General features: G+C 35.1%; 1 protein-coding gene across 3 annotated transcripts in view; it reads left to right on the top strand.

Annotated features, from left to right (window-relative positions):
* LOC144451656 (uncharacterized) overlaps positions 1 to 15,283 on the top strand; it is a 38,081-nt gene that overhangs the window by 7,754 nt on the left and 15,044 nt on the right. For all 3 annotated transcript variants that reach the window (XM_078142550.1, XM_078142549.1, XM_078142551.1), the window contains exons 2-10: positions 1,090 to 1,371; positions 4,614 to 4,713; positions 8,689 to 8,788; positions 11,477 to 11,739; positions 12,072 to 12,262; positions 13,208 to 13,292; positions 13,781 to 14,202; positions 14,501 to 14,630; positions 15,045 to 15,211. In XM_078142550.1, the coding sequence (XP_077998676.1) occupies positions 1,120 to 1,371; positions 4,614 to 4,713; positions 8,689 to 8,788; positions 11,477 to 11,739; positions 12,072 to 12,262; positions 13,208 to 13,292; positions 13,781 to 14,202; positions 14,501 to 14,630; positions 15,045 to 15,211 (1,710 nt within the window). In that variant the 5' untranslated portion in view covers positions 1,090 to 1,119. The remainder of the gene's footprint in view (positions 1 to 1,089; positions 1,372 to 4,613; positions 4,714 to 8,688; positions 8,789 to 11,476; positions 11,740 to 12,071; positions 12,263 to 13,207; positions 13,293 to 13,780; positions 14,203 to 14,500; positions 14,631 to 15,044; positions 15,212 to 15,283) is intronic.

Here is a 15,283-nt window from a genome sequence, read left to right as displayed (position 1 = left end):
TTATCTGCAGCCTACTAAAATGCAAAATTTTCTGTAATGGCAAAAATATCTAGGTTTACAATATTGTACAATTGAACATTGATTAATTTAGTTTTTCAACTGGTTGTGGCATTGCATTGCCTACTCAAAGTTATGAAATGTGATTGAAATGATTCAGAATATTAAAAATTTTGACATGTTGTTCATTCTCTTGTTTTCATCAAACACAGTAATTACAATGTACATATAAGGTCATTTATTACATTCACAGAATCAAAGGCCATTTGCCCAAAATACAAATCACAATGAACAAAAACACAAGTTTAACAGTTACAATTCGTTTGCTTCAGCTCTTACTGATTGATAGAACATGCTGTAGAAAGGCTGCAAGTCTTTGTAAGTTAACTATTTGGTCAGATGATAACAGCTCAGTAAATTCTTCATAAGTAGGCAGTGAATGAAAATACTGTGGAATATACTTGGACCTAGCATTGGCAAAAAACTTACATTTCAATATGAAGTGATACTCATCTGCAAGTTCATTTGAGTTGCAAAAAACACATTCGATCGGCTTTGTCAATGTCGTGTCGTCTTCCTGTTTCAGTGTGAAGAACATCTAAAACGGGCCAACATTTTTTCTCTGACTAACAATAGTGACAGCTGACAAATACATAATCAAACCTATTGCTGACTAGAAACATTTCAGCTTTTGATGTCTGACAGGAGGAATTAGTTGTTGGCTAGTATTTGAAGGATGTTGTAGGGAGGAAGAATGATGAGGTGGGAAGTGGGGATGAGGGTGGGAGGGTTGATTTGTAGTTATTATCAGAGGAAAGGATTGCAAAGAAATTAATATAAGAAATTTATATAATTGTTACCAAACTTCAGAGGCAGTAATGTTAGTTTCCGAGAAGCTTTACTTTTAGGAGGGGTACTAGTACTACAAGTGTATACATGTACATTCCTTCCTTGACCTTTGACCAGAGAGACCAAAAAGTATACATTGAAGTTCTTTATGATTTCAGAAGAGATCAGAGAGACCACTGTATATTGTGTAATATGATTGATGCAAAGTTGTGACATAAATTTACTTGTTTTTGTTTATTTCAGAGATATCATTGAATCAATATCATTTTCATTATGTCGGAAACGATGACATTTGGTCCAGAATGGTTGCGTGCTCTGTCCAGCGGTACAAGTGTTGCCTCCCCACCACCATCTCCTGGACTTCCACAGTATAAACTTGCAGAGTATCGGTACGGCCGAGAAGAGATGTTGGCACTTTATCGGAAGTTAAACTCAGTCCCACCTGACTTGGATGACTTTCCATATATTACAAGTAAAGAGTCGCTTCTTCCACTAGCACTCATACCCATCTCAGAGGATGAACAGGTGAGTGACGTTTCAATAAATAAGCATGTGCTCTTGTGATGCACCAAGCTCCTACACAGCGTTGCCTTAAAAATGTCACCCACAACATTTTCAGTCAAGCTTTTCAAGGCAATGCTTCATTCAGTAGGAACCATATTGGATTTTGTATAAGACTATAGTGTTAATACAAATGATATGTATTGTATTTCAGGGCAGATTTATCATAAGTGATACAAATTTGAATAACCATTTCTGTTTTGTGAAATTGCTACATCATGAGAACAAATTTTGGTAAGGTATATACAAGAGTGCTGGTTGGGTGGTTCACATACATGTACTAAATTTGTATATATATGCTACACTGGCTTTTGATGGCATTGTCTATAATCATAATTCAAAATTCAAAATTGAGTCAATGTATTCACTTGATAAATTAATTATTATCAACTCCTTGAAAGGTGTATGTCAAATGTTCATTTTAAAAAAGTTGCATGTGATAAGGCAAAATGAACAGTGATATATATCACCAATGCATATTGATAAGCTTTGTGATCCACAGCAACCTATTAGAATAGGACACTTGCAAACCAGACATTGGGATTACATGTATCTGTGGTTACCATCACACCTAATATGGGGCAGTTAACTAGTCCTCACAAGGGTCAGGGTAAACAATGCTAGAGTAGTAGAGTAGCTATGGTTACAAAGAATGTATCAATATTGTCTGCAGTAGTGATTGAATAATAGTTATCACATTTTCCCATAGTGCACCATTCAGGATATCAGGATGACATTTTTGTAACTTCCTTTGTTCCTGTATGTGTGATACTTTTGGGCTGAAATAGGGTTGACAAAAAAATAAATAAACGAGTTATGAATAAACAAACAAACAAAAGATTGATTGATTGATTGATTGATTAATTGATTGATTGATTGATTGAAGGAAGGAAGGACAGACAGACAGAAAGGCCTGTCTTTGTGTTAGGTTGGAGAACCTGGTAGCAGAGAGGGGTAAAACTCCCATACCATGTTTCCCATATAGTGTATGATCTTAGTAAGGAACCACAGTAAAATTGAATTGAATTTATATCCACCATAACAAACAAAAAAAATTCATTACTAACAAAGTTCCCTAACATTGGTAGGGAACCCTGGTAAAATGACTGGGGAACTCAGGTAGATTTTACTTGCTTACCACCCTTAACTAAAACACTGGTGGGGAACCCTGGTAAAATGACTGGGGAACTCAGGTAGATTTTATCTATTTGCCATCCTTAACACAAATACTGGTAGGGAACCCTGGTGAAATGACTGAGGAACTCCAGTAGATTTCACCCTGGTAGATTTTATTTACATTCCACCCTTAACAAGAACATTGCAGACAGACAAACGGATGTTATCGTAATATATCTCAGATAGAAATCATGTAATAGATATTTAACAGTGCAGCTATTTGTACTGATTCAACAGAGATAATGGATTAAATGCCTAAAGGTAGCCATTAGTCATACTACAGCAAAATAGATAACGATTATTACATGTACATAAAAATGCTCTTTTACAATATTCTCTAGGCATTAGAGCAACGGGAAGAAAGACAGTGCATCATAACTTCCTGATAGTTGTACTACTAGTATATAGCTGTCATACATACATACATACATACATACATACATACATACATACATACATACACACACACACACACACACACACACACACACACACACACACACATACATACATACATACATACATACATACATACATACATACATACACACACATACATACATACACACACAAACACACGCACACATACATAAATACATATGTACATACATATGTAGTTATATATACAGACAGTCATAGACACAAATATATACACGCACGCAAACAGACAGACAGACAGACAGACATATTCTCCAAAGAAAGATTTCATAATATGAGTCTTAGACCAACAACATTCTCTGTACCTGCCGGTTTGAGACCAGGAAGGGGAAGTGTTGAATCTTGTGACAGTTAATTTTTTTGCTGTAGATTTAGCATATAATGTTCATTTTATCAGGAGACTGATCAGAGATTAGCAGAGGGCTTGCTGGTTATTTTGGGGGTTTCCCCTCCCCACAGTGTGACTTTTCCATTTTGAAAACCCCAAACTAGGCCTCTCCTGACACTTTTTTGACGTAATTTTATCAATTCTATTGTTGTCAGGAACAATTACCAGTTAAGTAATTCTTCGATAGTAACCAAAAACATTAAAATATTTTACCATAAATTGTAAAGATTTCATAGTATTGGCGACAAATTTCAATAAAATATATCAATTTTCATAGCCAGATATTTATCACTGACAGCCGGTCGTTTTCAATGCTCTCGGCTATTTTCTACATCACTGGTACTGCACTTATTTGATACAGGATCTTGGTAAATTGTACCTGTACATGGTGTAGGTACACCTACACACGTAACAAAATATAGGAGAATGAATGTTCTTGAGGTAGGTCGGGTACATGTGTAAGGGAAACAGTCATGTATGGGATTGAATGGGGTCAGGAGGTGTGGAGTGGGTAGTAATGTATGATATAACAACAAGAGATATATATTTATAATGTTTTTTTTTTTTTTACATCTACTCGTCCCTGGACATTTAGTTTGAAATAATAGTGCAAGGAATCTCTGGTACATATATGTAATACTGTGTTCGGTGTACAATAATAGAGGTTTAGATGCACATATTTACATGTGTTCTATACGTGTAGCGTCATAGTCACGTGATTTGAAGACATCCACGCATTCTGTATCAGACAATGCTACATGTGTATGTCAAAATAGTGGTCTACACGTAACTGTGTTAAGTTTTTGTCATTTTTCTTCTATTAATTGTCATATTTTATATATCAAAGTTCGGAAGCATAACTGTAAACGAATTGTTCGCTTTTTCGTTTGGGTAGTTGCCAGAAAAATGGCAAAAATACCAAAAAACAAAGTCATGTGTATGCACCTTCTAATTCAAGACAGATGATGCTAACACATGCGTGCACATTCCACTGTCTTGGAATCACGTTTGTTTTCTGAACGTGTAACTAAACACAACTTTGTACTCGTCATTACATGTACGCCTGCACGATAATGCTCCCTGTACGTGTACGCGTTCTAACGTGTGTTTAAACCTGTCTATTATGATGAAGTCCTATCTAATAAAAATCTTTCATAAATTGTTCCAGGATACTAACATGCAAATACTGTGTTGTATTTTTCAGAGAAACATGGCACAGTCAGTGAATAGTGCAGCAGTTCTACGACTCATGGGAAGGGGATCTAGTACAGCTAGAGGGACAAGGGGTGGTAGCCGTGGAAGAGGTAAGTTGTAGATAAAGTCACAACTATCAGCTGTAGTGTAATGGTCAACTTAGCTGCCTGCTATATCAAATCTGTTGATGAATGCTATATATTTTCTCTGATGCCGTATTCTTATTTTACATGATGTAAATACTGTCTGGAATAATTTTAAATAGAGTAATTATAATCACCTTTGTGTGTGTTTGTGTGTGTGTGTGTGTGTGTGTGTGTGTGTGTGTGTGTGTGTGTGTGTGTGATAGACTATGTATGTATGTATGTATGTATGTATGTATGTATGTATGTATGTATGTATGTATTTAATAGTTGTGTGTATATCCATAAATGTTTGTGTCCGTGGCTCTACAATAAAGATTGTAAATATTAGAAAGATATTTTCACCCAAATCAGACAATCCAACTTCATCTTGCTATTAAAACAGTCAGCAAAATGTCAAACCACAACTTGTTTGTGCATGTAATATCTTGTAATCATCATGTACATGTATATCTAACTGATCATTACATCTATTAATTCAACTGTTATCGTAAGGCTTTGAAAGACAGGAAATTGTGTGTCGTGATCACTCTGAATCCTTTGAGAATACATGTGCTTAATTTGACTTTTTTGATATTTCTTTCTGTTCTGATTAAACCCAAAGGCAAGTCCATTTTACCAGCACTGGCCATCAGTGAAACTGAACAAAATAAAGGCTAAGATAACTCACAACTACCGGGGGTATTGCCAATTTGTGTGGTAATTAGTCTCCAAAGAACATTGTTACTGCGTAATTTCCTTTGTACAACTTGTAGTCATGAGGCTTGTTAATGTAATGTATAGTTGTAGTGAAACTTGTACTGATGATATTCTGTGTGTGTGTGTGTGTGTGTGTGTGTGTGTGTGTGTGTGTGTGTGTGTGTGTGTGTGTGTGTGTGTGTATGTTACTATGTATGTAGGTATATATGTATGTAGGTAGGTATGTTTGTATGTATGTATGTATGTATGTATGTATGTACGTACGTACGTATGTATGTATGTACATGTATGTAGGTATGTATGTAGGTAGGTTGGTAGGTAGGTAGGTAGGTAGGTAGGTAGGTAGGTAGGTAGGAAGGTATGTATGTGTGTATGTACATGTATATATGTAGGTATGTATGTTTCTATTTAGGTGTGTATGTATGTATGTGTGTAGGGAGGTACGTAGGTATGTATGGAGGTGTAGGTGTAGATGCGAGTCTGGGTATGTGTGTACAATGTATGTATTTATCTTTATCATGTATCTATACAGTGTGTGAGTTGGTGTAGATAATGTGTGTATCAGCTGTGGTACATGTATGCTGTGGTTAAGAGAAATGGTGCATTGAGCTGTCTAATGCTATATTCCTGAAAATACAACAAAATGATGAACAGTAGGAAACTTACAATCCTGAGAATATTAGCATCCACAGCGAGTGAATGTTTTACATGTTGGCAATGTCATTATCTCTGTGAACAAATAATAGAAATTGATTGTATTACCTTTTGTGCTATGAATACAAATCTGAATATCACATCACAAATATAATTAAGTATTGTTATTCATGTACCATGTGTGATGTAGTTGATAGGCAAAGTAGCAACTGACAAAACATACTAATGAAGTGTGTGTGTGTGTGTGTGAAGAAGAAGAATCATGGGAGTTGTGATCTCATTATCCTAGTATAATTCTTGAAAGCTCTCTTGCGATAAAATAAAAGTGACTTTCAAATCATAGATGTTTTTAGGAAGCAATGGTGACATGGTAAAATGTAATGTGCACACACATACATGTACTACATGTACACTACAAACACTAAACTACAAATGCAAACTACACACATTTACATACACACGCACATACATACAAACATACATACATACATACATACATACATACATACATGCATGCATGCATGCATGCATACATACATACATACATACATACATAACATACATACATACACACACACACACACACACACACACACACACACATACATACATACATACATACATACATACATACATACATACATACATACATACATACATACATACATTTGTAGAAGTGCATATGGAACTTATAAATCAGTCCGTATAAATAGATGTAAAATCCGACGTTTCGAATAAATATTCTTTTTCAAAGGAAAAATCGACGAGATACAGAAATGTTAGGTTAAAACCTGAACATATCACACACACACACACACACACACACACACACACACACACACACACACACACCAGAATTCCGAAAGTGCTTTTGTAACTTCAGTGGTAAAATCTACCCATGTTTAATCACAATTAGGTTGAATCCAACCACTGTCAAAATTGTGGTGAAAGGTATAGAAACATAGTAAATGTCATCAGCATTCTCCCTTTCTGTTCACTTAGTTCTAAAATCATACTCAGTGCATGTTTTACAAAATGTTATATTTCAATTTCCAAATTTCAAAAGCTCCACCTTCAGAAAGAAAACACTCCTTTCCTGGCCTCTGACAAGTGTCCGTTCAAGAGGGACCAATCCTTAGGTCTTCCATGACAAAATCCAAGGGGGATATATACATTCCCAATAGCTTCCAACATGTGTTATTCATGATTCAGAACCATATTATGTTCGCAGTGCCAGTGGCATAATGGTTAATTTCAGATGTTGTGTGCGTTAGATACTACCAGGTAGTATTATGTGCAATTCAATAGTTCAAGGAATATTTTTGTTGATATCATACATGTACATACATGTATTAACACTTCCTACAATGTAGGAAGTGTTAATTTCATATATTACACTTACACCCTGTCTAGACCAAAACTCATGTAAGAATACCGTTGTCTTTGTGTTTGTATAAAGGAAAGTAAAGAGTTCACACAAAGATAACAAGATAACCGCAGTGATGTAGATGCTGTGGATCAAATCATGTTCGTACCTTAAGACTTGGTTTTGTCTATGTCATCAGTTTTATGGTTTACATATGATATAATAATTGTATTATATTGTCATATTTCATGCTCACAAGCTTGCTGGAACATATTTTCCTTCTGACAAAAACAAAAAAAATATTTGTTTTCATTCAAACATGACTTGTTAATACTGTTTGTCTCTGCATTCTCAATATAATATTGCTGTGTTGGCAATAAATTAAAATGTTGTGTGACCCTGGACTCTTTTATAAATTAATGACATATGCATTCTATAATCTTACTAGATAATAGGGCTTTGGGGAAGGGTGGAGTTTCAAAGACCATTTGAAGAGCTGATATTAGTTCATTAATTATTTATGTATGTTCTATAATCCTACATATAATTTACAATAAGGTGTAGAAAAAAGGAAGGGGGGAGTTTCAGAGATTATTTCGAAGAGCTGATATTAGTTCATAAATTAATATTATTTTAATATTCTATGCGTCCTATACATGTAATGATATTTTACAATAGAGCATGGGAGGGGAAAGTTTTCGAGATTATTTGAAGAGCTGATATTAGTTCATAAATTAATATTATTGTAATAACATATGCGTCTGATACATGTAATGATATTTTACAATAGAGCATGGGAGGGGAAAGTTTTAGAGATTATTTGAAGAGCTGATATTAGTTCATAAATTAATATTATTTTAATATTCTATGCGTCCTATACATGTAATAATATTTTACAATAGGGCATGGGAGGGGAGAGATTTCGAGATTATTTGAAGAGCTGATATTAGTTCATAAATTAATATTTTTAATAACATATGCGTCTGATACCTGTAATGATATTTTACAATAGAGCTTGGGAGGGGAGAGATTTAGAGATTATTTGAAGAGCTGATATTAGTTCATAAATTAATATTATTTTAATAACATATGCGTCTGATACCTGTAAGGATATTTTACAATAGAGCATGCGAGGGGAGAGATTTAGAGATTATTTGAAGAGCTGATATTAGTTCATAAATTAATAAATAATGTGTGTGTCCTGTAATCTTTTTTGACACTAGGGCGTGGAAGGGGAGAATTTCAAAGACCATTTGAAGAAGAAAGGGATGGTCCATATAACAGGGCAAGGGAATATAACAGAAGTCAAAGCTGGGATGATAGGTAAGTGGTTATATTATTATCATTATTTGTTAATTTTCAGATCGATGTTATTTATATCTATAGCATTGTAGGCTTTGGGACATCATCGATCATATCTGGCTTTCAGACTCTATATTCAAGTCATTGTGAGTTGTGTCATGTAGACAGTTTAAACTCTACGAATAAAACACTTTGGTTTATGTATATTCAGTAGGATAATATATATTTATGCTCAGCCATTACAACATTGGATTTCAAAATATTACCATAGTACCGACAGTAAATATGGTTATTCAATGTTAATGTCCTCAAACCTGGTAGAAGAATGAGAAATGGCCCATATTTTTCATGGAGAGGGCCCAAGTGCTCCCCAATCATGACAGCCTTGAATTGACACTGTTTGAGTTGCACTGCACCATTCTTCAATGAGTGACAAACTATTGAATGTGTCAAAATTTAATATTTCTTTTTTGGCTAACCATTATTAACTTTCATTTGCTAGATTAATAGTAGTAGTCCATGGCACATAAACTACTAAACATCGGTATCTAGACTACCAGTAGTCCCACATTAACAGTAGTCCAGGACACATAGACTATTAAACATTGTATCTAGACTACCACATTAGCAGTGGTCCAGGACACATAGACTAGATACAATGTTTCTATTGGTAGACTACCAACTTAGCAGGTAGCATGTGTGCCCTCTAAGCCAATTTGACGCACCACTGACGCACACAATTTCTAGTGACGCACCAACATTTGATATTCCCCTATCTCTTACTATGTGGTGACTCACGAGAAATGCCAGTTTTTCTCATTTTGACTCACAACAACAAAATTTGGCTATCATTAGAGGGCACACTGACCGGTAGTACATGTACGTCCGAGGCACATAGACTACTAAACATATTTCAACTACCACTTTTATAAGATTATAGTCAATGAAAGAAGAGTTCATTTTACTAAATACACAGATAAGTCTGTCCTGCAAGGGTTCTATTAGCTGTCTATTGATCAATTGAAGCTTTTCCTCTATGTAGTATTTTGAGGTAAAACACGTCATCCGTATAGAAATTACCAATTGACATAATTTCTAAGACATTTTGAGCACAGTTTCAAACAATTGCTATATAGAAAATCACAAATATGGTTATGTATTATTATCTTTTGCAAAGGAATTACAGGAAAGTATTAGTTTAAACAACTTTAACATTTTAAAAAATGTATCTGTATGTCCTGGGGTTGATATACTATACTTTCTCTTTGAATCCATTACATTTTTCTTCCGTGTACATGTTACATTTACTCTTGCAGTCTTGTATATTGCTAATGGGTATGAAATATCACTGGTAATAGTTTTCCAAGAACCTGTGAAATATGAACTAGGACGGCCATAAAACCTTTAAAATCTATTTCACACATCTATTGAAAATGTGTAAATACGAAAGATTGACGTCCATGAATGTATAAGATATTTTTGTGTTTTATATTATGTTATGTTATGTTATGTTATGTTATGATGTTATGTTATGTTATGTTATGTTGTTGAACATGTATAAATACAAAAGATTGACAGCCATGATAGTACATTTGTATGAACCATTGCATCATTTGATGAAACTCTCAATCAACAGTGCTGTGTTTGAGATATTTTTGTGTTGTGTTGTTATGTTATGTTGTTGAATATGTATAAATGCAAAAGATTGACGGCCATGAATGTATAAGAGATTTTTGCTATGTGTTATGTTGTTATGTTACATGTATGTTATGTTATGTTATGTTATGTTATGTTATGTTATGTTATGTTATGTTATGTTATGTTATGTTATGTTATTTGTTTATTGAAGTGTCCTGTGCAGACTTAATCAAATTATACTGTACTTGAATTATACAGTACTTAAATACGGTTTACAGAGAAAGAGCCACATCTAGCTCTCTAGTATTTACCATATTACCATTTTTCAAGATGAATGAGTTTTAAAAAGAAAAAGAAATACCGAACATGTTTGACATTAGTTATGTTTGCTAAGTAATAATTTGCCTATTGTATCTTATGTTATAATGTACTATATATTTAGGGACGATTTCACAATGTCGCACAAGCTCAATAAACAAACTTTGTTCATTTAGGACAAAACCCCCACCTCCTAAATGAACGTTCACAAAGTGCGACATTGACATGTTTGTATATGATGTAAACCATGATGAAAATTGTAGGGGTCACACTACTACTATCAATGCAATTTAGAAACATGGTGAACATGAACTTCCAACATTTAGAACTTGTTACTGAGATGGTGGTAAATACTAACCGGAAATCCAGCACTGTGTATCACATTAGAAGTAAATTTTTAATGAACTTGTCAACATCATAGTAGTAAATACAGAACCTGTTATCATTGAAGGCGTGAAAGTATTTGAAATTTGATTAGAAGTGCATAAATGAACTTGGCCTAGGGTTTCAATCCTAGGTTCTTGGGATTGTGTTATCGGAATAGTGGAGTCATAAGGATTACATAGGATCATTCTTTTGTTCTGGACCATCTCTTTCTATAACTCTACCAGACGACTGTTGTTCACACATAGATGTTCATCCTTTTACAAAGTGGGCCTTCAAGAACATTCCAAACTTTGTGTGTTTTGACATTTCACATTCCTACATCAGTCACACATATATATGAAACTGCCTCTATTATTTGTATCATAGGGGCGGCGAAAGGAGGTATGACAAACATCGGACGGAAGTAAGGTCTTTTGATGATACAGGACCTCCTTCACCAAGGCGGCCTGTGGATCGAGGGAGTCTTACTGATAATTGGCGGAGTTCGAGTGAAAGACCCGATCGGCTTGATAGATCTGAGAGTCTAAGAGCAGATAGATCACCTCGTGAAGATGACGACGGTGATTGGAGACTAGCAGGTCATCGTGGTAGCGATAAGTTACCAGATAACTGGAGAACTACAAGTCCTGGTGAGTTAAAACCGACACGAGCTGTAACTGAAGCATTATTTTTTTTATCAGAGAGCCACCAATATTTTTGTGGAAGTAAGTTAAAAGACTAATAATTAGATATAGTACATGTTAATTAGAGGTCAATTATATCCATAATTAGTAGGTCGAATGGGGATTGTATTGGGTACTGATTTTTAGGTGCGGACCCAAAAATGAGTTTGGTTGGATTGAGTGCACCATACTATGTTTACTGCTATATAAATATGTTTACCCACAGGTGATTCAATAATGTGTACTTTGCCTTCCAATTTCATTTTCACCATCTTGACATGCTGTGTGATTACTTTCAGGTGGACCTAGGACAAATTGGCACCATCCAAGAGAAAGAGCATTTGAGTTTGAGTTTCGAGATAGGGGGGATAGGGAACGACATCATAGTGGACGTTTTGATGACGAATTACCAGAATGGAGTACAGATGACGCTGTAGATCTAGATAGTATTGGAACTTTCGATTCCTCAGGGGCATTCCTTTCAAGCAAGGTAAGATAATGTAGACTGATACAAGTCCCATGGGAGGTCTTTTCTTCCTCATAATCTTCAAATACAACCCATGACACAAAGTAAAGCGTTTTCTGTATATACCACAATTGTTTATAGCATCCATATCAAGTGTAAAAGTGTACTGTTTTATTTGCTAATTGACCACATTAGAAAGGCCACATGCTAGGCTTGTAAATAAACCAATTGAAACAGTATAATTTTACACTTGATATGAATGCTATAAATGAGTGTAGCACATAGGGAAAGTAATTTACTTCAGTGTTACTTGTAATATTTGAATTTGTTTTTCATTTCAAATTTTGTAAAGAAAAATGTCTTACTTTTATTTCCCCAGTGACAAGTAGTCTCCATAGGGCTTATTGTTCACCCGACTGTTCACAATTACTAACAGTTGTCACTATTTCACACAAAAGAACACACTGATGTTAATAAATAGTTAAAAAAGCCCAGAGACTTGACGAAGTCTAGATCATACACTAACATTTTTGTTACATGTAATAGAACTAGAAATTTGCGTTAAAAACTTTTTGCTTAGTTTGCTGAAAAACAAAAACACAAAACTGAAGTGACTAAAATGCCTTCTTGTACATGAACACAATATACCTGTCTGGTAATTAGTAAAAAGTAGTGTTTAAGAACTAGCTGAAGACTGTCAAATTGCAAAATTTTCAAGTAGCAAAAATGTCTCGGTTTACAATATTTTATTCATTGATACTGATGATGTCAAAATGATTTGGACAAAAACTACATTGTCGCTTCAAAACTAGATTCCAAAAAGGTAATGTTATCACTATTATTTTAAGATATAGGGTTCGTTATTATTATTAGTTAGTGTGTACATGTATTAAGTCATAAGTGTGTTATGTTCCATAGAAATACCATGTAGATGAAGGTAATAACAAACTAAATTTGTTGACGTTACAGAAAGACGAAGTTGAACTGGAAGAGAAATCATCAAATGATAAGGATTCTGACAATGATGCAAGTGAAGTCAAAGACAAGCCGCCAGGTAATGTAACATTATCATCAATAGTATGTAAAAACCACATAATGGTACTACTCTGGCAGTTGAAGTCTTGGTGTATTAAGATAGACACAAACTAAAACTATGGTTGTGACATGTTGATATACTACTCTGGTAACCGAGGTCTTGGTTTACTAAGAGAGACACAAACTAAAACTATTGTTGTGACATGTTGATTACTACTCTGGCAACCGAGGTCTTGGTTTACTAAGATAGACACAATCTGAAACTATTGTTGTGACATGTGTATTACTACTCTGGCAACCAAGGTCCCTTGGTATTCTGTAGAAGTGTAAGTCAGGGATGTTTTTCATATTGTTCAGACATCGAGGAAAGCAGCAGTGCTCTATGATTAACTGAGTAACCTATACCATGTATACCCCCAAGGTACACACAGACAGGAAGTAGAGCGCCACCATGGCAAATTTTGAAAAGGACTATTGCCATGAAAATGTTTGATTTTGTGTCAACAGATAAGAAGAAGGAAGAGGAGATACAGAATGAGAATGAGAAGCCAATGGAAATTACAGCTAGCACTGCCAATAATACAAGTAGTATTATAGACATTAAAAACATTAATGAACACAAAGTTAAAGAAAACCAAAGCAAAGTCCAAAGTCAGACTGTTCCACACAGAACTGAACAAAGTGATCAAGTCACCAAAGTTCAGGAAATTCAAGAGAAGAAAGCTGAAATAACGGAAGAAGCGGAATGCAAGATGAGAGCGGAGTCTTCCAGTGAAAGTGCTAAGACCAGTACAATGACAGCTGTGAGTGATACTGTGGCCGAGTCCAAGCCAACGACCACAGTAACTCAAGCTAGTACTGGGGAGGAAGATGATGGACTTGATCAGTTTGAAAAAGCTGCCGAGAATCTCATGGCTGTCATCAGTGAGGTAATCTGAAAACATAAATGAAGTGTCATTTTTAGCACAACTGAAATGAGATACATATAAGGTCACAATAGCACTATAGTTGTAGTAAAATATAGGTCTGTGTATTTTTTACTACAATTCTGAGGTAAATGTTTGTCAGACTAGAATACTACATATCTCACAGTTACTGCCAATGATTATACATATTTCAGTAAGTAGAGAACATGTCTGATTCGTCACAGAACACAGATATCGCAGGAAATTTTGTTCAGATCTGGCCATCGCCCCTTTAAATGTTTATAATGTGTTATGTCTGTAGGATGATGACAAACATGGGGAAGAAGAAGAGTCAAATACAGGAAATTCCCAAGAATCGTCACCACCAGCACCTTTAGCCTTTGAAAATAGTCAGAAATGGTTCTATAAAGATCCACAAGGACAAACACAAGGTATGAATGTCACAGCCAAGGTGCCTTGGTGATAGCATTTCAAAATTTTGTGTTTTTGTGTTCTTCGACTTTACTCAATCAAGTCATTTGTAAAATGCCAGTATCCAGTATTTAGTAAAGTTCAGAGGCACTGTACAGTTACTTGTAGTATCCAGTACTTAGTAAAGTTCAGAGGCACTGTACAGTTACTTGTAGTATCCAGTACTTAGTGAAGTTCAGAGGCACTGTACAGTTACTTGTAGTATCCAGTATTTAGTAAAGTTCAGAGGCACTGTACAGTTACTTGTAGTATCCAGTACTTAGTAAAGTTCAGAGGCACTGTACAGTTACTTGTGGTAAAGAAAAGATGAAATCTCATGAAATTCCGAACATTGAGTGTCAAATGACGATATCTTAATATACTTTTACACACAGGTCCATTTACAGCTGGTGAGATGGCAGAATGGTTCACAGCGGGATATTTTACAATGACTCTGTTAGTTAAACGTGGTTGTGATCAGTCATTTCAACCACTTGGAGAAGTTATCAAGCAATGGGGTAGAGTGCCTTTCTTACCTGGCCCCATGGTACCTCCACAAATGGTAAGTGTAGACAGCTGCAGCTTGTGGTGATGGTCAAACAAGACCCTATGCTGCATGGGGGACAAAAGACGT

This window comes from Glandiceps talaboti, chromosome 21 (assembly GCF_964340395.1).
Source record: "Glandiceps talaboti chromosome 21, keGlaTala1.1, whole genome shotgun sequence".
Taxonomy (NCBI): Eukaryota; Metazoa; Hemichordata; class Enteropneusta; family Spengelidae; genus Glandiceps; species Glandiceps talaboti.
The sequence above is the reverse complement of the archived record's forward strand: the minus strand, read 5'-3'. Positions and strand labels throughout refer to the sequence as shown.